Below are 21,478 nucleotides of genomic sequence, written 5' to 3'. Positions count from 1 at the left end.
GGTGGGAAACTTCCCTTGATTCTCTGGACATAATGAATCCATTGTATTTGCCATACAAGTTACATACTCATGCAATGGCGGGCATAGAAAAGCTTTAATTTAATAATTTGACCAATTATACACTTAACATTGTTTCAAATTCGAATGAATTTCCGTTGGAAATTCGAATGAATTTCCGTTAGAAATTCGAATGAATGTGTTGAAAATTCCAATGAATTTCCGTTGAAAATTCGAATGAATTTGTTGGAAATTCGGATGAATTTCCGTTGGAAATTCGAATGAATTTCCGTTGGAAAATCGAATAAGTTTCCGTTGGAAAATCGAATAAGTTTCCGTTGGAAAATCGAATAAGTTTCCGTTGAAAATTCGAATGAATTTCCGTTACAAATTCGAATGAATTTCCGTTGGAAATTCGAATGAATTTCCGTTTGAAATTCGAATGAATTTCCGTTTGAAATTCGAATGAATTTCCGTTTGAAATTCGAATGAATTTTCGTTGGAAATTCGAATGAATTTTCGTTGGAAATTCGAATGAATTTCCGTTGCGAATTCGAATGAATTTCCGTTGGAAATTCGAATGAATTTCCGTTGGAAATCCGAATGAATTTCCGTTGGAAATTCGAATGAATTTCCGTTGGAAATTCGAATGAATTTCCGTTGGAAATTCGAATGAATTTCCGTAACAAATTCGAATGAATTTCCGTTGGATTTTCGAATGAATTTCCGTTGGAAATTCGAATGAATTTCCGTTGGAAATTCGAGTGAATTTCCGTTGGAAATTCGAGTGAATTTCCATTGGAAATAAGAATGAATTTCAGTTGGAAATTCGAATGAATTTCCGTTGGAAATTCGAATGAATTCCCATTGGAAATTCGAATGAATTCCCATTGGAAATTCGAATGAATTTCCGTTGGAAATTCGAATGACTTTCCGTTAGAAATTCGAATGAAAATGAAATTCCGTTGGAAATTTGATTGAATTTTCGTTGGAAATTCAAATGAACTTCCATTGGAAATTTGAATGAATGTGATGAAAATTCCAATGAATTTCCGTTGGAAATTCGAATGAATTTGTTGGAAATTCGAATGAATTTCCGTTGGAAAATCGAATGAATTTCCGTTGGAAAATCGAATAAGTTTCCGTTGGAATATCGAATAAGTTTCCGTTGGAAAATCGAATGAGTTTCCGTTGGAAATTCGAATGAATTTCCGTTGGAAATTCGAATGAATTTCCGTTGAAAATTCGAATGAATTTCCGTTACAAATTCGAATGAATTTTCGTTGGAAATTCGAATGAAGTTCCGTTGGAAATTCGAATGAATTTCCGTTGAAAATTCGAATGAATTTCCGTTACAAATTCGAATGAAATTCCGTTGGATTTTCGAATGAATTTCCGTTGGAAATTGTGGTACGAGTACCTATCGTGTAGCCACGTTATTGAAATCCAATCAAATTGTATTATATTGATCTAATATTGATGAACACTAAGCAGCGAGGCGTCAATGTCCCAGTGGGGGATGTAATGCCAATATTTTTTAATTAATAAAGATATGGGATAATAATGGAATCTACTTTTCGAAGTACGACACATAACACTAACCTTCGGATTATAACTTTAATTAATCCTTTGTAAGCAAATTGCGCCTTATTGTGAAATCAAAAATAACATTACTACGTAAATATGTTCGATTGAAAGAATGAAATTCAAATATTTGTTGACTGATGTCCTTCATCCACAAATTAAATCAAATTCGCTTTACGGAGATCAAAAGCATCCGCGACTGTTTATTCTCATTATGTCGAACTTTTTAAATGGCTCAACCGTTCAAAGATCATTCACATCATTACCCACATAATTGACTCTTACCGTCCCTGCCATAATCCATGCTCTCAGCACTTGCCAAATTGATTTCATCTCATTCGCCTAACAGCCACCCATTCATCCGATCGTCAACCCCCTCAGTAACAGCTCACTTCCCATCCAAAATAGATGTTTACATTCAACCAGACCTATCAATTTTCCCCTGGCGTAACAGCCAAGGTAGGCAAGTCCCTTCCCATCCGTTCGGTAGCTGGTGTCGCTCCGTGCCGGGCCGGGTTAATAATGTGTGTTACTCCAAAATTCAATCAATATCGTCGTCACTTTTCTCCCCCACCATTGGACACGGCACGAAGAAGGGTAGGGAAACTGTGATGCTGCGTGCGGGGGACTGGAAAATGTTTGCCAACGGCAAACTTTTAGGGCACATTTTTCCTTCCGAGTGTTTCCGCTCCATCGTGTCATCAATTCGTAGCGACAAGGACTTTCTTGGACTTCCGAACCGGTTTTTCAAAAATCGAGCACAAGACAAAGAACGATCATTACAAAGAAGTTTTACGTTTATTATTCATTTGGATATCGAATCTCATTTTAGACAGTGAGTGGCGTTATGAACGAGTTTAACTAGCTTACATATTTTAATGGAGGGAAACCCTTAAGCCTTTAGGTAAACTTATCGTGTGAGAAAGACGAAACGATCAAAATAATACAATTTGATTGGATTTAAGTTACGTGGCTACACGATTTCTCAACTTAGTTTGTCGAGTTGTATACAAATATTTTAATGTTGTAGGGTTAAGGCAGTCTTTTCGTCATAGACTCGAAAACCAATAAAAGAGACACTTTCTTGCCAAACTCATCCGTACCAAATCGTAAGCTCAGGAGAAACGTTCTGCAAATGGGCGTTGCTTTCGTTGGTTTTGGCCCCTACGACGATGGACGGAAATACCTTCCATGTCCCTATATTTGAATTTGATTCTTCAGATCGGTGATTCTTCGATATGTTTTATTTCATATGAGCGCCTATAATCACGAAACGATGTTAAATGTATAACATACATTGGTCCCGGAACGATGATGCAGACAAATTCACATCATCACACGAACTAGAAACTAAACTACTTCACAAATTTATTACATTTGCATGAGGTCTTTCACAAATATGAAAATGATTGAATTAAAAAAAAACTCAGAAATAGATTTTAACCACTGAACTTTGAAAAAAAAACAAATCTTAGATAATAAGTCTTGGAAAAAAATCTAATTGGTGTTTCACTGAAACTGTGCTTTACTTTTGAAGTGCGTTATCCATCAAAGAGGTTTCGGCGTATTTGAAAAAAGTCTTTTCATCAAAATTCACTAAAATAGAAATGAAAGAGCTAACACACTTTTCGTTTTTTTCCATTCTTCCTCGCCGTTTCAGTTCCCCGTCAGCGACATGGTGATGTCGTACCACTTGGAGAAACGTTGGCGAAAATTATTCAATTCAGCACTCTACCGTGCAAACATGCTGCAATCAACGAAGACAAAGTTTGCCGAGATGACACAGAACGAGATCAGTATATTTTCCCTTGAAGTGAGTATCCGACCCGCTGAGATCGGGCATCTACACTGCCGAACGCACATACACACATGCACACATATACGCCATGGCGCTTATCCTCCTCGTCTATTAGCGTGCCGTCGAAAGTGGGTACCGCCATGAAAAGCCACATGAAATATCTTTGAAGGAAAATCAAAGTATTTCGCTCAGGGGCATTGACCGTTGGGCGGGGTGAAGTTGAGATATTGAATACAGCTAGAAAAAAAATAAGCAGTACAGTTATGCCGAGAAATACAGCCCGTGTTTGACGATTAATACGCATAAAAGTCCAGCTGAGTAGTTAATTTCTTTATAGACTCCTATAATCGACATATCTTGCCTCATGCTTTGATCACACAATTGCACTATAGGTACACGTAGCTTAATGTGCTAGATTACAGTAGTGCTATCACATAGGATAAAGATCCTTTGAACTGGCTCTATTCACCACAAAAATTTGAGGTAATCACCCTAAAAGACAGTAAAGAAATATGCCTCCTGTTTCGATACTACACTGACTTTTCATTGAATTTTATGGCACAGATCGAGCAAACGCGTGATTTTTTCAACTAGTAGTTATCCAGAGACAATAAAATAGAGAACCTTTATTTTTTCGACTTCGAACTTTTCTTGAGTTCTTTACTTCTCGAGTTTGCAGTGAAGATCGCTGCATTATGATTTTAACAGCGCTGACAATTTAATAGCACTGACGATACACAACTACACTGTTTAAGGTGATTATACAATCAAGCCATGTGGTGAATTTTAAATTCACCACACGAGTTTCTACTCCTATTATCAAATATTCAAATCTAGCGTAATAACTGTCGTACAATGCTGAAATTAAAATCGATTGTTTAGCATCAGTAAGCAAACGATCTATGAATGTTTCATCCCCATGGGCCCCTCTCAATTTGTGCTCTTGAAAAATAACTAGAAAAGCAAGTGGTTTCCAAGATGGCCGATTTATGGCTTTGTTGTATAACCACCTTAAAAACCGCATTAAAAACGCTCCGAAATTTGGTCTTGTTTTCAGTACTCGATCACAAAATTTATAATGGATTTATAGTCGTTTGGCCAAAATCCATTTGTCCAAAGGCCATTAGACTGAAACTTGTTCAGATTAAAATGCAACTGATAAGCAGAATAGGGTTTATGGTCAAACAGACCATACGCCAGGATATGGTGTTTGACCTCACGGTTATAAGGTCGGAGGTCAGTATTAGATCGAATATGTCATTTAGTCGAATGATTGATTGGCAAATGTTTTGGGTAGAAGTCAGGGTGAGAGTCAGAGTCAGAGCCAGAGTCAGAGTCAGAGTCAGAATCAGAGTCAGTGTCAGAGTCAGAGTCAACGTCAGCGTCAAAGTCAAAGTCAGAATCAAAGTCAGAGTCAAAGTCATAGTTAGAGTCAGAAGCAGAGTTAGAGTCAGAGTCAAAGTCAAAGTAAGAGTCAGAGTCAGAGTTAGAGCCATAGTTAGAGCCAGAGTTAGAGCCAGAGTAAGAGTCAAAGTCAGAGTCAGAGTCAATGTCAGAGTCAGAATCAGAGTCAGAGTCAGAGTCAGAGTCAGAGTCAGAGTCAGTGTCAGAGTCAGAATCAGAGTCAGAGCCAGAATTAGAGTCAGAGCCAGAGTCAGAATCACAGTTAGAGTCAGAGGCAGAGTTAGAATCACAGTCAGAGTCATAGTGAGAACCAGACTCAGAGTCAGGGTCAGAGTCAGAGTCAGAGTCAGTGTCAGAGTCAGAGTTAGAGTCAGAGTCAGAATCAGAGTCAGAGCCAGAGTCAGAGCCAGAGCCAGAGTCAGAGTCAGAGTCAGAATCAGAGTCAGTGTCAGAGTCAGAGTCAACGTCAGCGTCAAAGTCAAAGTCAGAATCAGAGTCAGAGTCAAAGTCATAGTTAGAGTCAGAAGCAGAGTTAGAGTCAGAGTCAAAGTCAAAGTATGAGTCAGAGTCAGAGTTAGAGCCATAGTTAGAGCCAGAGTAAGAGTCAAAGTCAGAGTCAGAGTCAATCCCAGAGTCAGAATCAGAGTCAGAGTCAGAGTCAGTGTCAGTGTCAGAGTCAGAGTCAGAATCAGAGTCAAAGTCAGAGTCAGAGTCAAAGCCAGAGTCAGAGTCAGAGTCAAAGTCAGAGTCAGAGTCAGAGCCAGAGTCAAAGGCAGAGTCAGAATCATAGTGAGAACCAGACTCAGAGTCAGAGTCAGGGCCAGAGTCAGAGTCAGCGTCAGTGTCAGAGTCGGAGTTAGAGTCAGAGTCAGAATCAGAGTCAGAGCCAGAGTCAGAGTCAGAGTCAGAGCCGGAGCCAGAGTTAGAGTCAAGCAGAATCAGAGTCAGAGTCAAAGTCAAAGAAAGAGTCAGAGGCAGAGTCAGAGCCACAGGCAGAGTCAGAGGCAGAGTCAGAGTCAGAGTAAGAGTCAGAGTCAGAGCCAGAGTCAGAGTCAAAGTCAGAATCAGAGTCAGAGTCAATGTCAGAGTCAGAATCAGAGTCAGAGTCAGTGTCAGAGTCAGAATCAGAGTCAGAGTCAGTGTCAGAGTCAGAGTCAGAATCAGAGTCACAGGCAGAGTCAGGGCCAGATTCAGAGTCAGAGCCAGAGTCAGAATCAGAGTCAGAGCCAGAGTCAGAATCGAATCAGAGTCAGAGTCAGAGCCAGAGTCAGTGTCAGAGTCAGAAACAGAGTCAGAGTCAGAACCAGAGTCAGAGTCAGAGTCAGAGTCAGAGTCAGAACCAGAGTCAGCGTCAGCGTCAGTGTCAGAGCCAGAGTCAAAGTCAAAGTCAAAGTCAGAGCCATAGTCAGATCCAGAGTCAGAGTCAGAGTCAGAGCCAGAGTGAGAATCAGAGTCAGCGCCAGAATCAGAATCGAATCAGAGACAGATTCAGAGCCAGAGTCAGTGTAAAAGTCAGAGTCTGAGTCAGAGTCAGATTCAGAGGTAGAGTCATAGTCAGAGCAGCAGAGTAAAAGTCAGAGTCTGAGTCAGAGTAAGAGTCAGAGTCAGAGCCAGAGTTTAAGCCAGAGTCAGAGTCAGAATCTGAGTCAGAGCCAGATTCAGAATCAAATCAGAGTCAGCGTCAGAATCAAAGTACTAATCAAAGTCATAATCAGAGTCAGATTCAGAGTCCGAGTAAGAGTCAGAGTCAGAATCAGATTCAAAGTCAGAGTCAGAGTCTAAGTCAGTATCAGAATAAGTGACAGAGTCAGTCAAAGTCAGAATCTGAGTCAGAGTCAAAATCAGAATCAGAATTAAAGTCATAGTCAAAATCAGAGCCAGAGTCAGAGTCAGAACCAGAGTCAGGGTCAGAGTCAGAATCCGAGTCAGAATCAAAGTTAGAATCAGAGTCAGGGCCAGAGTCAGTATCAGAATTAGTATCAGAGTAAGTCAAAGTCAGAATCAGAGTCAGAGTCAAAACCAGAGTCAGAATTAATGTCAGAGTCAAAATCAGAGACAGAACCAAGGTCAGAGTCAGTGACAGAGTCAGAATCAGAGTCAGTTTCAGAGACAGAGTCGGAATCAGAGTCAGAGTCAAATTGAAACTCGCTAGCTCACGGGAGGGTAATTTACTGGGTCGTTACGCTTTTGCAATCACCCCAGTTCTCAAGCTGAGGATGATTCAATTCTTCGCAGGAGTATAAAAACAGAGCTGTTTATAAAAGGTGGTAATGCGGTAGGATGGACAAAGTTATAACATGTAAAAAGAGGGGATGTCTATTCACACAATGATGCAATAATGACGAGGCTTGACGATCCCTTTATGGAGGTGGGAAAACGTCGCAAACGAAAATTGGTGAAAGGCCTTTTAAATCAGGTCTGCTTTTTCTCTCAAGTATGCTACACCTGAGGTTAACAATTTTACAATTTATTTTGTGACGTCACATTCAGGGTACTTGCATGCTTGTGGATTTTATGTTGTTTGGTGCAGTCGTTTTAAAGGGTCGATCCATCGACAAAACGGATGCTAACGGAGATGTGCTTTCAATGTGGCTGGAAGATGGTGGCCACCCTTCGGCGAACAATGATTTCGCGTGCCTGAGAACAATGGCAGCACGTATTTGGACCGAAAGTCTCCGGCATCTAAAATGCCAGAATCACTAAAGCCGGATCAACGGGCTCTTGATCTTCCTTCTCTGAAGCTTCCCTGGAGGCACTGCACTTGGAGAAAAACACAAAAGAAAAAGGTCCCTTTGGCGTGGACCTGGACAATACGGATTGGCACCTTGTAAGTCACTTCCTAACCTCTAAACTTTGAACTGTTTTCTGCACTTGATATTTACCTTTTTCTTGGTGATTTTTGATTTGTTTGTTACTGTCGTTTTTGTTGTTCTTGTTGTGTTCAACAGGATTTCAGGATATGAAGTACAATAATTTAAGCTAAGTTTTAAATACTGACATTACTAACCATACTAATGAATTTACACAACTAATATTCGTACTTTCTAACAACAATTATCAACGTACTTTTGCTTTCAACGACTAACACAATTGACAAATCCTGTTTTGAGAAAAGAAATAACACAAAATTAAAAGAAACTTCACCAACAATTATTCATACAATGGATCTTACAAATTAAACTCGCGACCGCTACTATTTCTGTCAAGGATCACTGGTTTGAAGAGGAAGATTCCTTCCTATCGCGCTTCTTTTATACTCTGTTTTGCATAATTTATGTTTTATGCTTTTTGGGTTTGCCCATCCTGTTGCATTGAGCAAGCTCAAATGGAACAGGGTTGTGCGTATTTTGCCCGAACCCAAACTGCTCGAACGTCTATCGCATCTATGGTCACACTTGGTATGATGTAAAGTGGAACACGCACTCACTCTTGAGATGATCATCGACCAGCGGGTGTGATAGTTCCGAGGAATAACTTTTGATATGGATACGACCAGGAGGGGGAGAATGACAGAAAATAATTTGTGGCGAAGCCAACAAGTTCATATTAGAACCGAACGGTTAAAGAGTCAAAGCCAGAGTCAGAGTCATTGCCTACGCAATGCGATCGGGTCTGGGCTTGACGACCAACTGGCAAACATCACAAACAACCTCTGCTTCATTAGTGCATTTGCTGGTGAAGAATGTGTATAGCCGCCAGACATTAAAAATACTTTTTTTTCGAAAAGATGTTTAATTTTGATACACATAGTTAAGTTAAGTTTGCCATTTTAAGGTGTTTTTAAGAGATCCAAATTCTTGATGAACTGAAAAAGGTTGCCGGATATCCTTCAGAGTGCTAGCTTTTGTAGGATTCGTGGTGCCCAGGTCCGGTTATAGGCCTTGGAGACGTCTAGGGACCGACTAAGCTGGACCTCCACTCAGCTGGAAGTGTGTCACTTTGCCAATCCTTGTGAAGGGCCTCGAGGGGGAGGTTCTTCAGCATCAGATATCTGAGGTTGTCGGGTCCAGCGGATTTCCCGTTCCCCTTTCCCAACGCAAACTCGAGCTCCTCAAGCGAGAAGGGTTGGTTGAGGCTGGCTTCGTCACCCGGAGGAACTCGGAAGGCGAGAATCTCGGCGGAGTTTTTTCGTAAGTCTGCTGGGTATTCTTGGTAGGAAGATAAATAGACCAAAGTAGTCGGCTAGAGCGTCAGCCACGATTCCTGGATCTCGTTGCATGTTGTTGCCAACTGATAGGGTGATCCCTTTAGCCCGTAGGCTGTTCACGCGCCTCCATAGATCGGTGGTTGACTGTTCGCTGTAAATACCATCGAAGAATTCATTTTTTTTTTTTCTCATGGATGGTTTGCCAGTACTCGATCCTTTCCGCCTGGAATGTCATCCGAATGCTGGCTAGGGCAGAGCGCTTTCCTTCTACGTTTAACCGCCCTTTTGGTAACTTCGCTCCACCAGTGAGATGATTTGCGGTCGAGATTTAGGCCGTTTTTTGGGATCGTCTTTGTGGCGGCTCGGAAAATAGTTAAGGAGACTTCGACGGCTATTGGTGTTTGGTCCTGTAGTTCACGTTCCATCTCCTTCTGGAAGCCGCTCCAGTTGGCTTGCTCGTAAAGCCAGTGTGGGCGTCGGGAAATCTCGGTGGGTGAGTTGTCAAGCGCCACGAGGATGGGTGCGTGGTCGCTACCCCTGCGATCACCGTTCGTCGTCCAAAGGAGCCTTCCAAGGCTAACGAGATATCGAGTTCGAGGCTAACGAGATATCGATGGCAGACTCCATAGACCATAGCACGATTCAGCCTGCTGTTACCGTTTTCGTTGTTAGAACGGCTACACGCAAAAAAAAGCGTTCCCGAATTCGTGAACCATCAAGAATACACCGTGATTTAATTCATGGATTCGGGAACACCAGTCACGTTTCCCAGAACGTTCCAGAAAACGTGATTGAATTCCCGAATCCATGACTGTTGTTCACGAAAAAATACACCGTGAACTCGTTAGTTCACGAATTCATGAACGCTTTTTTTTTGCCTGTACCGCAGGAGTGGTGGCAGCCATTCGTGTCGCCGAGTACAATCACCGGAGATGGTAGTTTCTTGAAAATACTTACCAGCTTACTTTCTAGATCCTTTGTTTTCGGCTGAATATGTAAACCGAGACGATGGTTATCGGGAACAGCCATTCCAGTATTTCTGCTACTACCGGAAATTCAGCTTCGACGGTGATTTGGGTTGCTGAGACATCGCTTAGTACTTCAACCACGGCTGATTGGTACACGTTTTAATTTACTTTCTCAATCTATTTGTATCAGGGATGATTCAGGGACAAATATCGCAAATCTGAAACATTCTAACCCGTGGACACTTGAGTGAGGCTTGAAACATGCCACGTATCGATATTCATTTCATTTATTTAGTTAACATCTAAACAGATAACACTGAATCAACAATTTGACGCCACAATGCACGGTTCGAGGCCGCATCTCTCCATCCTCGGATACGCCCCACGCTCGCCAAGTCGTTCTGCACCTGGTCTGCCCATCTCGCTCGCTGCGCTCCACGCCGTCTCGTACCTACCGGATCGGAAGCGAACACCATCTTTGCAGGGTTGCTGTCCGGCATTCTTGCAACATGTCCTGCCCATCGTACCCTTCCGGCTTTAGCTACCTTCTGGATACTGGGTTCGCCATAGAGTTGGGCGAGCTCATGGTTCATTCTTCGCCGCCACACACCGTCTTCTTGCACACCGCCAAAGATGGTCCTAAGCACCCGTCTCTCGAATACTCCGAGTGCTTGCAAGTCCTCCTCGAGCATTGTCCATGTTTCATGTCCGTAGAGGACAACCGGTCTTATAAGCGTCTTGTACATGACACATTTGGTGCGGTGGCGAATTTTTTCGACCGCAGTTTCTTCTGGAGCCCGTAGTAGGCCCGACTTCCACAGATGATGCGCCTTCGTATTTCACGACTAACGTTGTTGTCAGCCGTTAGCAAGGATCCGAGGTAGACGAATTCCTCGACCACCTCGAAGGTATCCCCGTCTATCGTAACACTGCTTCCCAGGCGGGCCCTGTCGCGCTCGGTTCCGCCCACAAGCATGTACTTTGTCTTTGACGCATTCACCACCAGTCCAACTTTTGTTGCTTCACGTTTCAGGCGGGTGTACAGTTCTGCCACCTTTGCAAATGTTCGGCCGACAATGTCCATGTCATCCGCGAAGCAAATAAATTGACTGGATCTGTTGAAAATCGTACCCCGGCTGTTACACCCGGCTCTCCGCATGACACCTTCTAGCACAATGTTGAACAACAGGCACGAAAGTCCATCACCTTGTCTTAGTCCCCGGCGCGATTCGAACGAACTGGAGTGTTCGCCCGAAATCTTCACACAGTTTTGCACACCATCCACCGTTGCTTTGATCAGTCTGGTAAGCTTCCCAGGGAAGCTGTTCTCGTCCATAATTTTCCATAGCTCTACGCGGTCTATACTGTCGTATGCCGCCTTGAAATCAACGAACAGATGGTGCGTTGGGACCTGGTATTCGCGGCATTTTTTAAGGATTTGCCGTACAGTAAAGTTCTGGTCCGTTGTCGAGCGACCGTCAACGAAGCCGGCTTGATAACTTCCCACGAACTCGTTCACTAATGGTGACAGACGACGGAAGATGATCTGGGATATCACTTTGTAGGCGGCATTAAGGATGGTGATCGCTCGAAAGTTCTCACACTCCAGTTTGTCGCCTTTCTTGTAGATGGGGCATATAACCCCTTCCTTCCACTCCTCCGGTAGCTGTTCGGTTTCCCAGATTCTGACTATCAGTTTGTGCAGGCAAGTGGCCAGCTTTTCCGGGCCCATCTTGATGAGCTCAGCTCCGATACCATCCTTACCAGCTGCTTTATTGGTCTTTAGCTGTTGAATGGCATCCTTAACTTCCCTCAAGGTGGGGGCTGGTTGGCTTCCATCATCCGCTGAACTGACGTAGTCATCTCCTCCGCTGCCTTGACTTTCACTGCCTGTACTCTCAGCGCCATTCAGATGTTCCTCGTAGTGCTGCTTCCACTTTTCGATCACCACACGTTCGTCCGTCAAGATGCTCCCATCCTTATCCCGGCACATTTCGGCTCGCGGCACGAAGCCTTTGCGGGATGCGTTGAGCTTCTGATAGAACTTGCGTGTATCTTGAGAACGGCACAGCTGTTCCATCTTTTCGCACTCCGCTTTTTCCAGGCAGTGTTTCTTCTCCTGAAAATAGCGGGTCTGCTGTCTACGCTTCCGTCTATAACGTTCCACGTTCTGCCGGGTACCTTGCTGCAGCGCGACCGCCCGCGCTGCGTCCTTCTCCTCCAGAATCTGTCTGCACTCTTCGTCGAACCAATCGTTCCGTCGACTTCGACCCATATACCCGACGTTGTTCTCCGCTGCGTCGTTAATGGCTGCTTTGACTGTACTCCAGCAGTCCTCAAGAGGGGCCCCATCGAGCTCACCCTCTTCCGGCAACGCTGCCTCGAGATGCTGCGCGTATGCAGTGGCGACATCAGGTTGCTTCAGTCGCTCTAGGTCGTACCGTGGCGGTCGTCGGTACCGAACATTGTTGATGACGGATAGTTTTGGGCGCAGTTTAACCATCACCAGATAGTGGTCAGAGTCGATGTTAGCGCCACGATATGTCCTGACGTCGATAATGTCGGAGAAGTCCATCAATCAAAACGTGGTCGATTTGTGATTCTGTCTGCAGTGGTGATCTCCAGGTGTACCGATACGGGAGGCTGTGTTGGAAGTAGGTGCTACGAATGGCCATATTCTTGGAGGCGACGAAATCAATTAGTCGTAGGCCGTTTTCGTTCGTCAGCCGGTGAGCGCTGAACTTTCCAATAGTCGGTCTAAACTCCTCCTCTTGGCCAACCTGAGCGTTCAAATCTCCTATGATGATTTTGACGTCGTGGCTTGGGCAGCTGTCGTACTCACGTTCCAGCTGCGCGTAGAATGCGTCCTTATCATCATCAGTGCTTCCGGAGTGTGGGCTATGGACGTTGATTATGCTGAAATTGAAGAACCGGCCTTTGATCCTCAACCTGCACATTCTCTCGTTGATCGGCCACCACCCGATCACGCGCCTTTGCATGTCGCCCATCACTATGAAAGCTGTTCCCAGCTCGTGTGTGCTGCCGCAGCTCTGGTAGATGGTATGATTACCTCTAAACGTTCGCACCATTGATCCCTTCCAACAAACCTCCTGCAGCGCTACGATGCCGAATCCACGGTCCTTGAGCACATCGGCGAGTATGCGTGTGCTCCTGATGAAGTTGAGAGATTTGCAGTTCCACGAACCGAGTTTCCAATCGCTAGTTCCTTTTCGTCGCAGTGGTCTTCGCCGATGGTTCCGGTCCGTACTCTCTTGTTGATTATTTTGTTGCTTATGTTTTTTAAAGGCTGGCTTGCAGGGCCTGACACCAAACCCAAATTTCCGGAGGACCATTCCTCCTTATTCCCGGTGGACCATGGTGCACAGTTTCACTTAGAGTCCCTCGCTGGCACTCGGACGATGATCAGCCGCCCCTAACATGGAGAACAGACGCTATTGTGAGCCGATCCTGACATGGAGAACAGACGCTCAATAAGATTTGCACCTCCGGAGAGGAGCAAACCCCCCCTTCCCTGTCAGCATACGACCATAGTTCCCACCGGGGTTGGTTACCCGATCTTCCCTAAGATTGCTCGTATCCCGGCCAGCACCGCGGGGAGGTAGGGATAGGAGCTGCTGGGTAAGAGGCTAAGGACTATTTTATTCCTTCAGGTACGCGAAGTACCAATGGTACGCTTTACCCAGCATTTGCCGTATCGATATTAGAGTGGTTGAATTACCGTAGTTGACGCGTGATAAGTCAAATTCGGTGAAATTTGAAATGGTTGTTACGTCAATTAGGCAGTGTAGGGCCAGTGTTGTGTTTTGAGGGCAATGTCCTTGCAACGTGGCAAGATATTCGGCGTGGAGGGTCTGGGATCCACTGTCAGCAGAGATGGGGGAGGCGACATGGCAAAAACTGTGAACGGATGGTTTGCTGTGAACGGATGGAAGCTGTTGGACGCGAGAGTGTGTTTCCCACAGAGCTCTTTTGAAAGCCAGTCCCTTACCTTGGTCGGTTGCAGCGTTGAGGAGGTTGCTTGCGGGCCTAGTGGTGGGAAAATGGCTTGGGCAGGAATGATACCTGGACGTCGGTGTTTGACCGCCAGTTCCGGTTGGGGTGTAGCGGCAGCAGTGACGGGAAATGTCATTTCAATGTCATGAGACTAATTTGCTAATAACTTTTTTCACAAGTCATTTATAATTTTGTTTTACATGTAAACATGTAGCCCTCAAAGGACCCGAAAACTTTTTCTAACAGGTAATTTCTCTAAACATGATATTGGCGACGTGAGAGCCGAATTAGTGTTAAATGACATTAATGTCATGACATTCCGTGACATTTTTTTAATCTCGCTCTGATGGCTCACACTTTGTATTTAGAACAATGATCTGTTCGACAAAGTTCTAGGACTCTTTAAATACTCCATGTCAATCAAAAAATCCGAACTGTAAATGACTTTTGGAAAAAGTTATTAGAAAATTAGTAATAGCATTGCCATGACATTTTTTTGACATTTCCCATCACTGAGCGGCAGCATTGACGGGGCTCGGGCTACCCGGATACCCATCTGCAGCTTGACGCCCATTTTCTTTAACATGTTGGGGGATGTTGGATTTGTGTGTGGATGGAGGGTTTGTATCCGTGATCTGAATAACTGGTACTTTTATGTAAAGCTCAGTTTGCACAATTCTATTGTTGGGATTGTTGGTAGGGTAGTGATTGAAAGGAATGATAGGAAGGGTCTTGTACTGCCGCTAACCGCAAGTCGAGCACATCTGTATATGGACCTCCATATACAGATGTGCTCGACTTGCGGTTAGCGGCAGTGTAGGTTAACAGTAGAAATCAGAAAACGAAACTGAGCCTGTAAATCACTCACTTGCCTACTTTCGGACCAAGTTACGGCTTTGGGTAGCCGGATGTGGAATCGCTACTTTCCTTGAATCCTTGGTTCCTTGAGGCGCGGTCCCTCTTGGGTGCCTGCATTTGTACGTCCGAACTGTCAAAAGTATCGCTAAAGATGTCGTACCTTTTTCTCACTTCTTTCTCGGTCTTCTCCGCTTCTTCTTGAATCTTCCCCCTTTTTCTTTCTTTGATATTCGGCCTTGTTTTTCTTCGTCCTTTGCTCTTCTTACCTGTTCTTCATTATTTCCTTGTTCTCTTCTGCTTTCTGGTTGACTTGCGGGAGCTTGGCTCGCAGCTTTTCAATTATCTTGTCCTTGATGTTGAGGTTTGCCTGTAGCTTGTTGATCGTCTCGGTAAAGTCAGACACCTTGTAGAGCAGATCTTCGATTGTTCCGTTTTTTTTTTTGTGTGGAGTCGAGCCGGATTGTCGTGGTTGGTTGGCTTGTTCCTTTTCTTCCTGCAGCTTGGCAATGATCTTTTTCAGCTTGTCGATTCTTGTTGATTTCTTGATACCCCCGCCCCTCATCTCCTCCTTAAACTGTTCATGTGGTATGTGGACCGTTATTTGTTGTATTGTCATTGTTGGAGCCCCTGGGTCCCTTAGGCGGAAAGGGTTGCAGAAATTGACGTTTGCTTTACGAAACGATGCCTCCGGGTTTGGTTCCGAAACTCTCAAGAAATGGCAGTCGAAATTCGCCTCGAAAAAATCTCACTGACGACTGTGCGCAAGTCACTGTGTTACCGACGAAAAAAGTTCCTCTCACTCCAACCAAGTCACTGTTTGAGTTAATATCAACAAGAAATCGTTCGTCTAACTCCCTCTACGCAAGTCACTGATTGGTCGCACCGACGACAATGCGTATCCACCACGCTGAAGAGGTGGTTTTCACCCTGCGTCCTTATTCACGAAACAGCCACTGTGCGTCACCACCACCAAGCGTCTCCACCTGACCGAACAGGAAAAAAACCACTATGCGTCTCGAATCTATGACAAAAGGTTGAAAGACAAAAGGTCGAAAGGACAAAAGGTCGAAAGACAAAACGTCGAAAGACAAAAGGTCGAAAGGACAAAAGGTCGAAAAGACAAAACGTCGAAAGGGACAGAAGGTCGAAAGGACAAAAGACCGAAAGGCACAGAAGGTCGAACGGGACAAAAGGTCGAACGGGACAAAAGGTCGAAAAGAACAAAAGGTCAAAAAGGACAAAAGGTCGAAAGAAACAAAAGGTCGATCAATAACAAGTTGATAACAAGTTGGGTGTATTCCAAAAGAATTTATGAATATCTAGATAGTTCTTTTAGGAAATAAATATAACTTGTATTGCGCGAGACAGAGTTGTCCTATACAGTTGGCAAAAAAGTTGCTCTTTTATTTTAAATTATGTTGAACAATTAAATAAAATTCATTCAATGAGTTGAAATAATAGATGCATATCTAGGGTTCTGAATATCACTTCGATCTGTCAAAATAGTGTACTCCGCAGCCACGCAGGCGCACGCATTGAAAATACACCGGCGTGTAATATACGCCGGTGTATTTGATGTGCGGCGTGCACCATTTTGATAGATCGAAGTGACATTTAGGAAACTCAACATCCATCTATTAGTTATTCTCACTGAATGAATTTTATTTAATTGTTAAAAATTGTTAAAAATGAAAGAGCAGAGTATTTGCTAACTGTTTAGAGCTACTCTGGATTGTGTATCTCCGTTTCAGTTCCTTGTCCATTTCGACCTTTGGTCCCGTTCGACGTTCTGTCCTTTTCGACCTTTTGTCCCGTTCGACGTTTTGTCCTTTCGACCTTTTGTCCCTTTCGACCTTTTGTCCTTTTCGACCATTTGTCCCTTCGACCTTTTGTCTTTCGACGTTTTGTCTTTCGACCTTTTGTCCTTTCGACCTTTTGTCTTTCGACCTTTTGTCCCTAACCCATGCGTCTCCACTACTTTTTGCCTTTCTCGTACAACTAAGTTGTACCGAAAGGCTATCATTTCACTCCAAATTCGAACTTTTGATATAAGTCCCGGAGACCCATAGTGTTATATACCATTCGACTCAGCTCGATGAGCTGAACAAATGTCTGTCTGTCCGTGTGTGCGTGTGTGTGTGTGTGTATGTGTGTGCGTGTGTGTGTGCACAAAATGCCATTAAAAACATTAGCCAAATTTTCACATAGAAATCCTTAACCGATTTTCTTGCAACAAGTTGCATCCGACAGAGACTAAAACGCTGTTGATCACTATTGAATTTCATAATAATTGCAAATTGCAAAAAATAGATAATATTAAAATAGTGATGAGACATAGTCACATAGAACAATAATGTGTTATGAAAAATGCCTTGCATCTATGAATATTTTTAAAGTTTATCCGTGGCTTGCTCCCATTAAGATTTTCATCGTACTATAAAGATGCTCGTGTTGCACGCATTTAGGCGTATATGCTCTTCGTTCAGTTTCATAGTACTATGGAATTGTCCGAAAGTCAAAATTCGAACATAGGAAATTCGAGAAACTTTTGGCAGCGCCATCTGTCGTCTACTAGTGTAAATTTTCTATCATACATCATCGAGGTGTAAGCGTAAATGCTACATTTATTACCTTTTTGCGCAAGAAAGGCGCCATCACCGCTAGGTGGATTAATCTGGGTTTTTCTATACCGAACGGCTTGGAAAGTCACTATCGGGGGTGAGACACTGTCCAGATCTTCTTCGGAATGCCCATGACATGGCCCTCCGTAGCCGAGCGGTACGACGCGCGGCTACAAAGCAAGAACATGCTGAGGGTGGCTGGGTTTGATTCCCGGTGTCGGTCTAGGAAATTTTCGGATTGGAAATTGTCTCGACTTCCCTGGGCATGAAAGTATCATCGAGTTAGCCTCATGATATACGAACGCAAAAATGGTAACCTGGCTTAGAAACCTCGCAGTTAATAACTGTGGAAGTGCTTAATGAACACTAAGCTGCGAGGCGGCTCTGTCCCAGTGTAATGTATGTGTAATGTAATGTGGGATATAATGCCAATAAGAAGAATAAGAAGAAGTGTAGCAAAACTGGAGTGTCTTGGAACCTCCCCACCGAACGGGGAGGGTCTGACCACGGTTCAATTCGACCTCTCTGCGAGGAGAAGAACCGGCCTAAATGGCCGAAAAGGAAAACGCCGTATCTCCGGATCCCGTGATCGGATCGGTTCGCGATTCGTAACAGGTCCTGACCGCACTGACCAAATTTTTATCCGCAAAATTCCAAAAAATAGCACACCTTTTTTCGCCGAAAAAATACAAATATCTCGATTGGCTCAACTCGTACAGGAAAAAACGTCCGTTCACGAAGTCAGTTGGATATAAACTGATTTTGTGCATTTTCTGTTATGTATTTTCTGGGTATTTCATATTATAATATTTATTGTAGAATCCTTGAAAAAAATAGTATAGCCCATTGAAACGTATATCATGCCGCATTTTTGCATTCGTATATCATACGGCTAATTCACTATTTCCATAATTCTATACCAGATTTTAAATTAGGATTTAAGTTATGAAAGGATGATTTGAGAACAACAAATTTTACAAAGTCAATGACTTTCTTTTGTTATCCAAAATGTTGGCAAATATAAAAAAGTTTAATTCAATTCAAACTAATTTCAAATCAAATCCAATCCAAATTAAATTCATATCCAAAACCAATCCGAAACTAATTCAAATCCAATCCACATCCAATCTAAATCTATTCCAAATCCAATCCAAATCCAATCCAAATCTAATCCAAATCCACTGCAAACCAAATCCAATGCAAATCTAATCCAAATCCAATGCAATCAAAATCCAATCAAAATCCAATCCAAATTCAGTCCAAATCCAATCCAAATCCAATTCAAATCCAATCCTTATCAAATCCAAACCCAATCCAAATCCAATTAAGTTTTTACAAATCAAAGCTTTTGGCCCTGGTGGGTTGCAAGCAATATGGGATTCTACTAAGTCAATTGGGCCCTTCACCCATATATTGGGTTAATCTGGGAAACGAGGGCTAGATTATGTTATTGTGTGTACGAACTTTCTTCTGGAAGGAAATTCTCTTTCCATCCCGTGGATTCGCATAAGGGTCTATGCTTGTGGAACCACCGCACCCATTTTGGCCCTCGATACAGGAGTTCGATGAAATACAAGCAATAGTATAACCATGATCAAATCGTTTGTCAGATATGGCCAGTGGTATATACAATAGATGGTAGTATCATCATCATCATCATTGATAAAAATCAGTTTTTTGTAAACATTTAGACCAAAACGCAGCCATTTGTTGGCATGATTTCTGTTTTACTGTTTCAAAAAGCTTGTATTATATTCTTTTTGGGGTTTTGCCTGCGTTTCATTAGTCGAATAGTTGAATAATATTGCCATTAATAACAAAATTAAGCATCTCCTAACGAAAGTAAATTTAATTGTTACTACATCATTATCCCTTTTTATTTGGATTCTGCTATTCAAGTGCACAAATTATAACATCATTAATCAGACCTGAAGCGTATAGGAGTTTACGATGGCGCGCTTTATGTTTAGCTCATCCACAGAATATGACAAGTAGTTCCTTTTCACACCCATCCAAACGTACATCACCGAACAGTACAAAGTAGCAGTGACGTCGATAAGAGAACTCCTCTTGTCAGCAGTTTCCCCTCACAAGAGGAAAAAAATCATACTTCTGACGAACTTTAAGGCGCCTCCTCGCATCTCATCTTCAGTCGCAAAAAAAAAGAGTTGGGCTTCAGTTGCCGGCGTAAATTGGGCGTGTAATTCGGTGGCGGTACCTACTATTGCCGAGTACGGGTGATTCTTGCCACGCAACACTAGACATGAATATGTGACGTGCTGCTCACTTGGCTGCTTTTTCCGTTTTTTTTTCCTCTCTATGCTGCTTCCAGTTGAACGAGTTTGTTCAAAGATACAAACGCGAGGGACCCGGCACGGTAGGACTAGAACTGGACCGAGGAGCGCAACTGATGGAATCGTACGGCAACGAGTTTGAATCGTTGGAAAAGCAGCGGGTTGAATTGGGTGAGTATTTTATTCGAAACTGAAAAACTCCACCGCGCTGGAGGACTATTCTGAAACAATTAGCTTTAGCTTAAACCACATTTGAGTAAAAACTCCAACACTTAATGCACCAATTTTCTCTCGTTTCGTTTCATTTTTTCGACATGGCCATCAACATTCGGAACACAGAGAACGCGGAAAAACTCTTCGACATCCCATTAACGGATTACAATGAGTTTTTGCAGTGCAAACACGAGTACGAAGAAATGCAAGTGGTGAGTATGGCCAAACGGTATATAGAAGGTTTTGAAAGTTTTGCTCCATTTTTGTGTAGTTTTTGCTGTACCTACCTTTCGGACCGACAATGCACGCCTGTACAAAAAAGCCATCCTATAATTTAATGGGGGGCGAACCAAACTTCACTTGCGTTCTTTGTCGCCGTGCTCGGTCGTACACGAGAGGTTAGGTGTTTGCACTTTAGCGTAGTGTGCTGGCCAAGTGTGCAAACCGAGCAGCATGGCAGCGTGGTACAATGAAATGAAACGTAATGGCTCGTGAGATGATGAATTTTTGCTGTTGCTTGGACCTCTCTGTAGTGTTGCTGGCCCAACGAAACCTAAAAGGGCGTTTGTTGCATTTTCTCCGAGTTGTTTCATTATGGTGCGATGATGATGATGATGGAGAGCAAGTTGAAAATAATGGTGTTATGCCTTTTCGTGAAGCTTTTTTCCCGTTAATAGGCACGAGCCGTTCATGCAGTGGCCTGAATTTTGTGGCATTAAACGAGTGACCCATTACACCATTAAAGCCGTACTATAATATATCGCGTGAATTAGGGGCCCTTCCGAATATAGTTATTTCAGTTATTGCTCGTGAAATGGTTGTAGGTAAAGTCCCCCTAATAAAGTGCACATCTTTCTGTCTCAGTATCTATGTCAAGCTAAAAAGGAATTGTTTATAGCCCAATAGTGACAGCAAATGTTAATTCCATTAGTATGTATTAATTTGATGTAACAACATGAAAAAACACCATCAACGATGCCACACCACAGTTTTCGGTTCATGTCATTTGCTTGATTTCTGGTGTACCAACGGGACCGTCCTTCTGCTCTACCTCTTTTTGTACCAGCCTTTTTAAGAAACAACCTCACACTTATTCATTTTTTAATAGACTATGCTTGAAGTTGATATTATGTTTCATCGTATCGATAATCTGCGCATCGGTGATGATAAAAAAGGCAAACGGCTTTTGTGGCTCCTGACTACTCACAGGGAATAGCCATAGATTAGGCGGCATGCGTAAACTTACAATGGCAACAATGTCCATGTCATCCACTAAGCACAAACATTTTAGGTACCATTTGATTACCTTCTAGCACATTTTCGATCAACCCTCAAGAATTTCTGCAATGATTCTTGGATTTTTTTCTTGGAAGTGAGAAATGAGATGTTCAAAGTGAGCACTTTTCACTTCCCACTTTCTCTTCTCACGCTCTGCCTTTCATTTCTCACTTTTCACTTCTCACACCTCACTTCACAGTTCTCACTTCACAAATTTTTCACTTCTCACTTCACAAGGAAGGCAGCAAGGATGGAGAGGGAATGATGAGAAGGAATAAAGATTAAGTTAAATAAATACAATT

General features: G+C 43.1%; 1 protein-coding gene and 1 pseudogene across 2 annotated transcripts in view; both read left to right on the top strand.

Annotated features, from left to right (window-relative positions):
• LOC134222877 (dynein axonemal heavy chain 10) overlaps nt 1–21,478 on the top strand; it is a 332,935-nt gene that overhangs the window by 141,650 nt on the left and 169,807 nt on the right. For both annotated transcript variants that reach the window (XM_062702027.1, XM_062702022.1), the window contains 3 exons: nt 3,242–3,394; nt 19,724–19,856; nt 20,025–20,110. In XM_062702027.1, the coding sequence (XP_062558011.1) occupies nt 3,242–3,394; nt 19,724–19,856; nt 20,025–20,110 (372 nt within the window). The remainder of the gene's footprint in view (nt 1–3,241; nt 3,395–19,723; nt 19,857–20,024; nt 20,111–21,478) is intronic.
• LOC134213258 (accessory gland protein Acp36DE-like) lies at nt 4,529–6,760 on the top strand (annotated as a pseudogene).

This window comes from Armigeres subalbatus, chromosome 1 (genome assembly GCF_024139115.2).
Source record: "Armigeres subalbatus isolate Guangzhou_Male chromosome 1, GZ_Asu_2, whole genome shotgun sequence".
Classification (NCBI taxonomy): domain Eukaryota; kingdom Metazoa; phylum Arthropoda; class Insecta; order Diptera; family Culicidae; genus Armigeres; species Armigeres subalbatus.
Note: the sequence above shows the minus strand (reverse complement) of the source record. Positions and strands in the feature narration are given on the sequence as shown.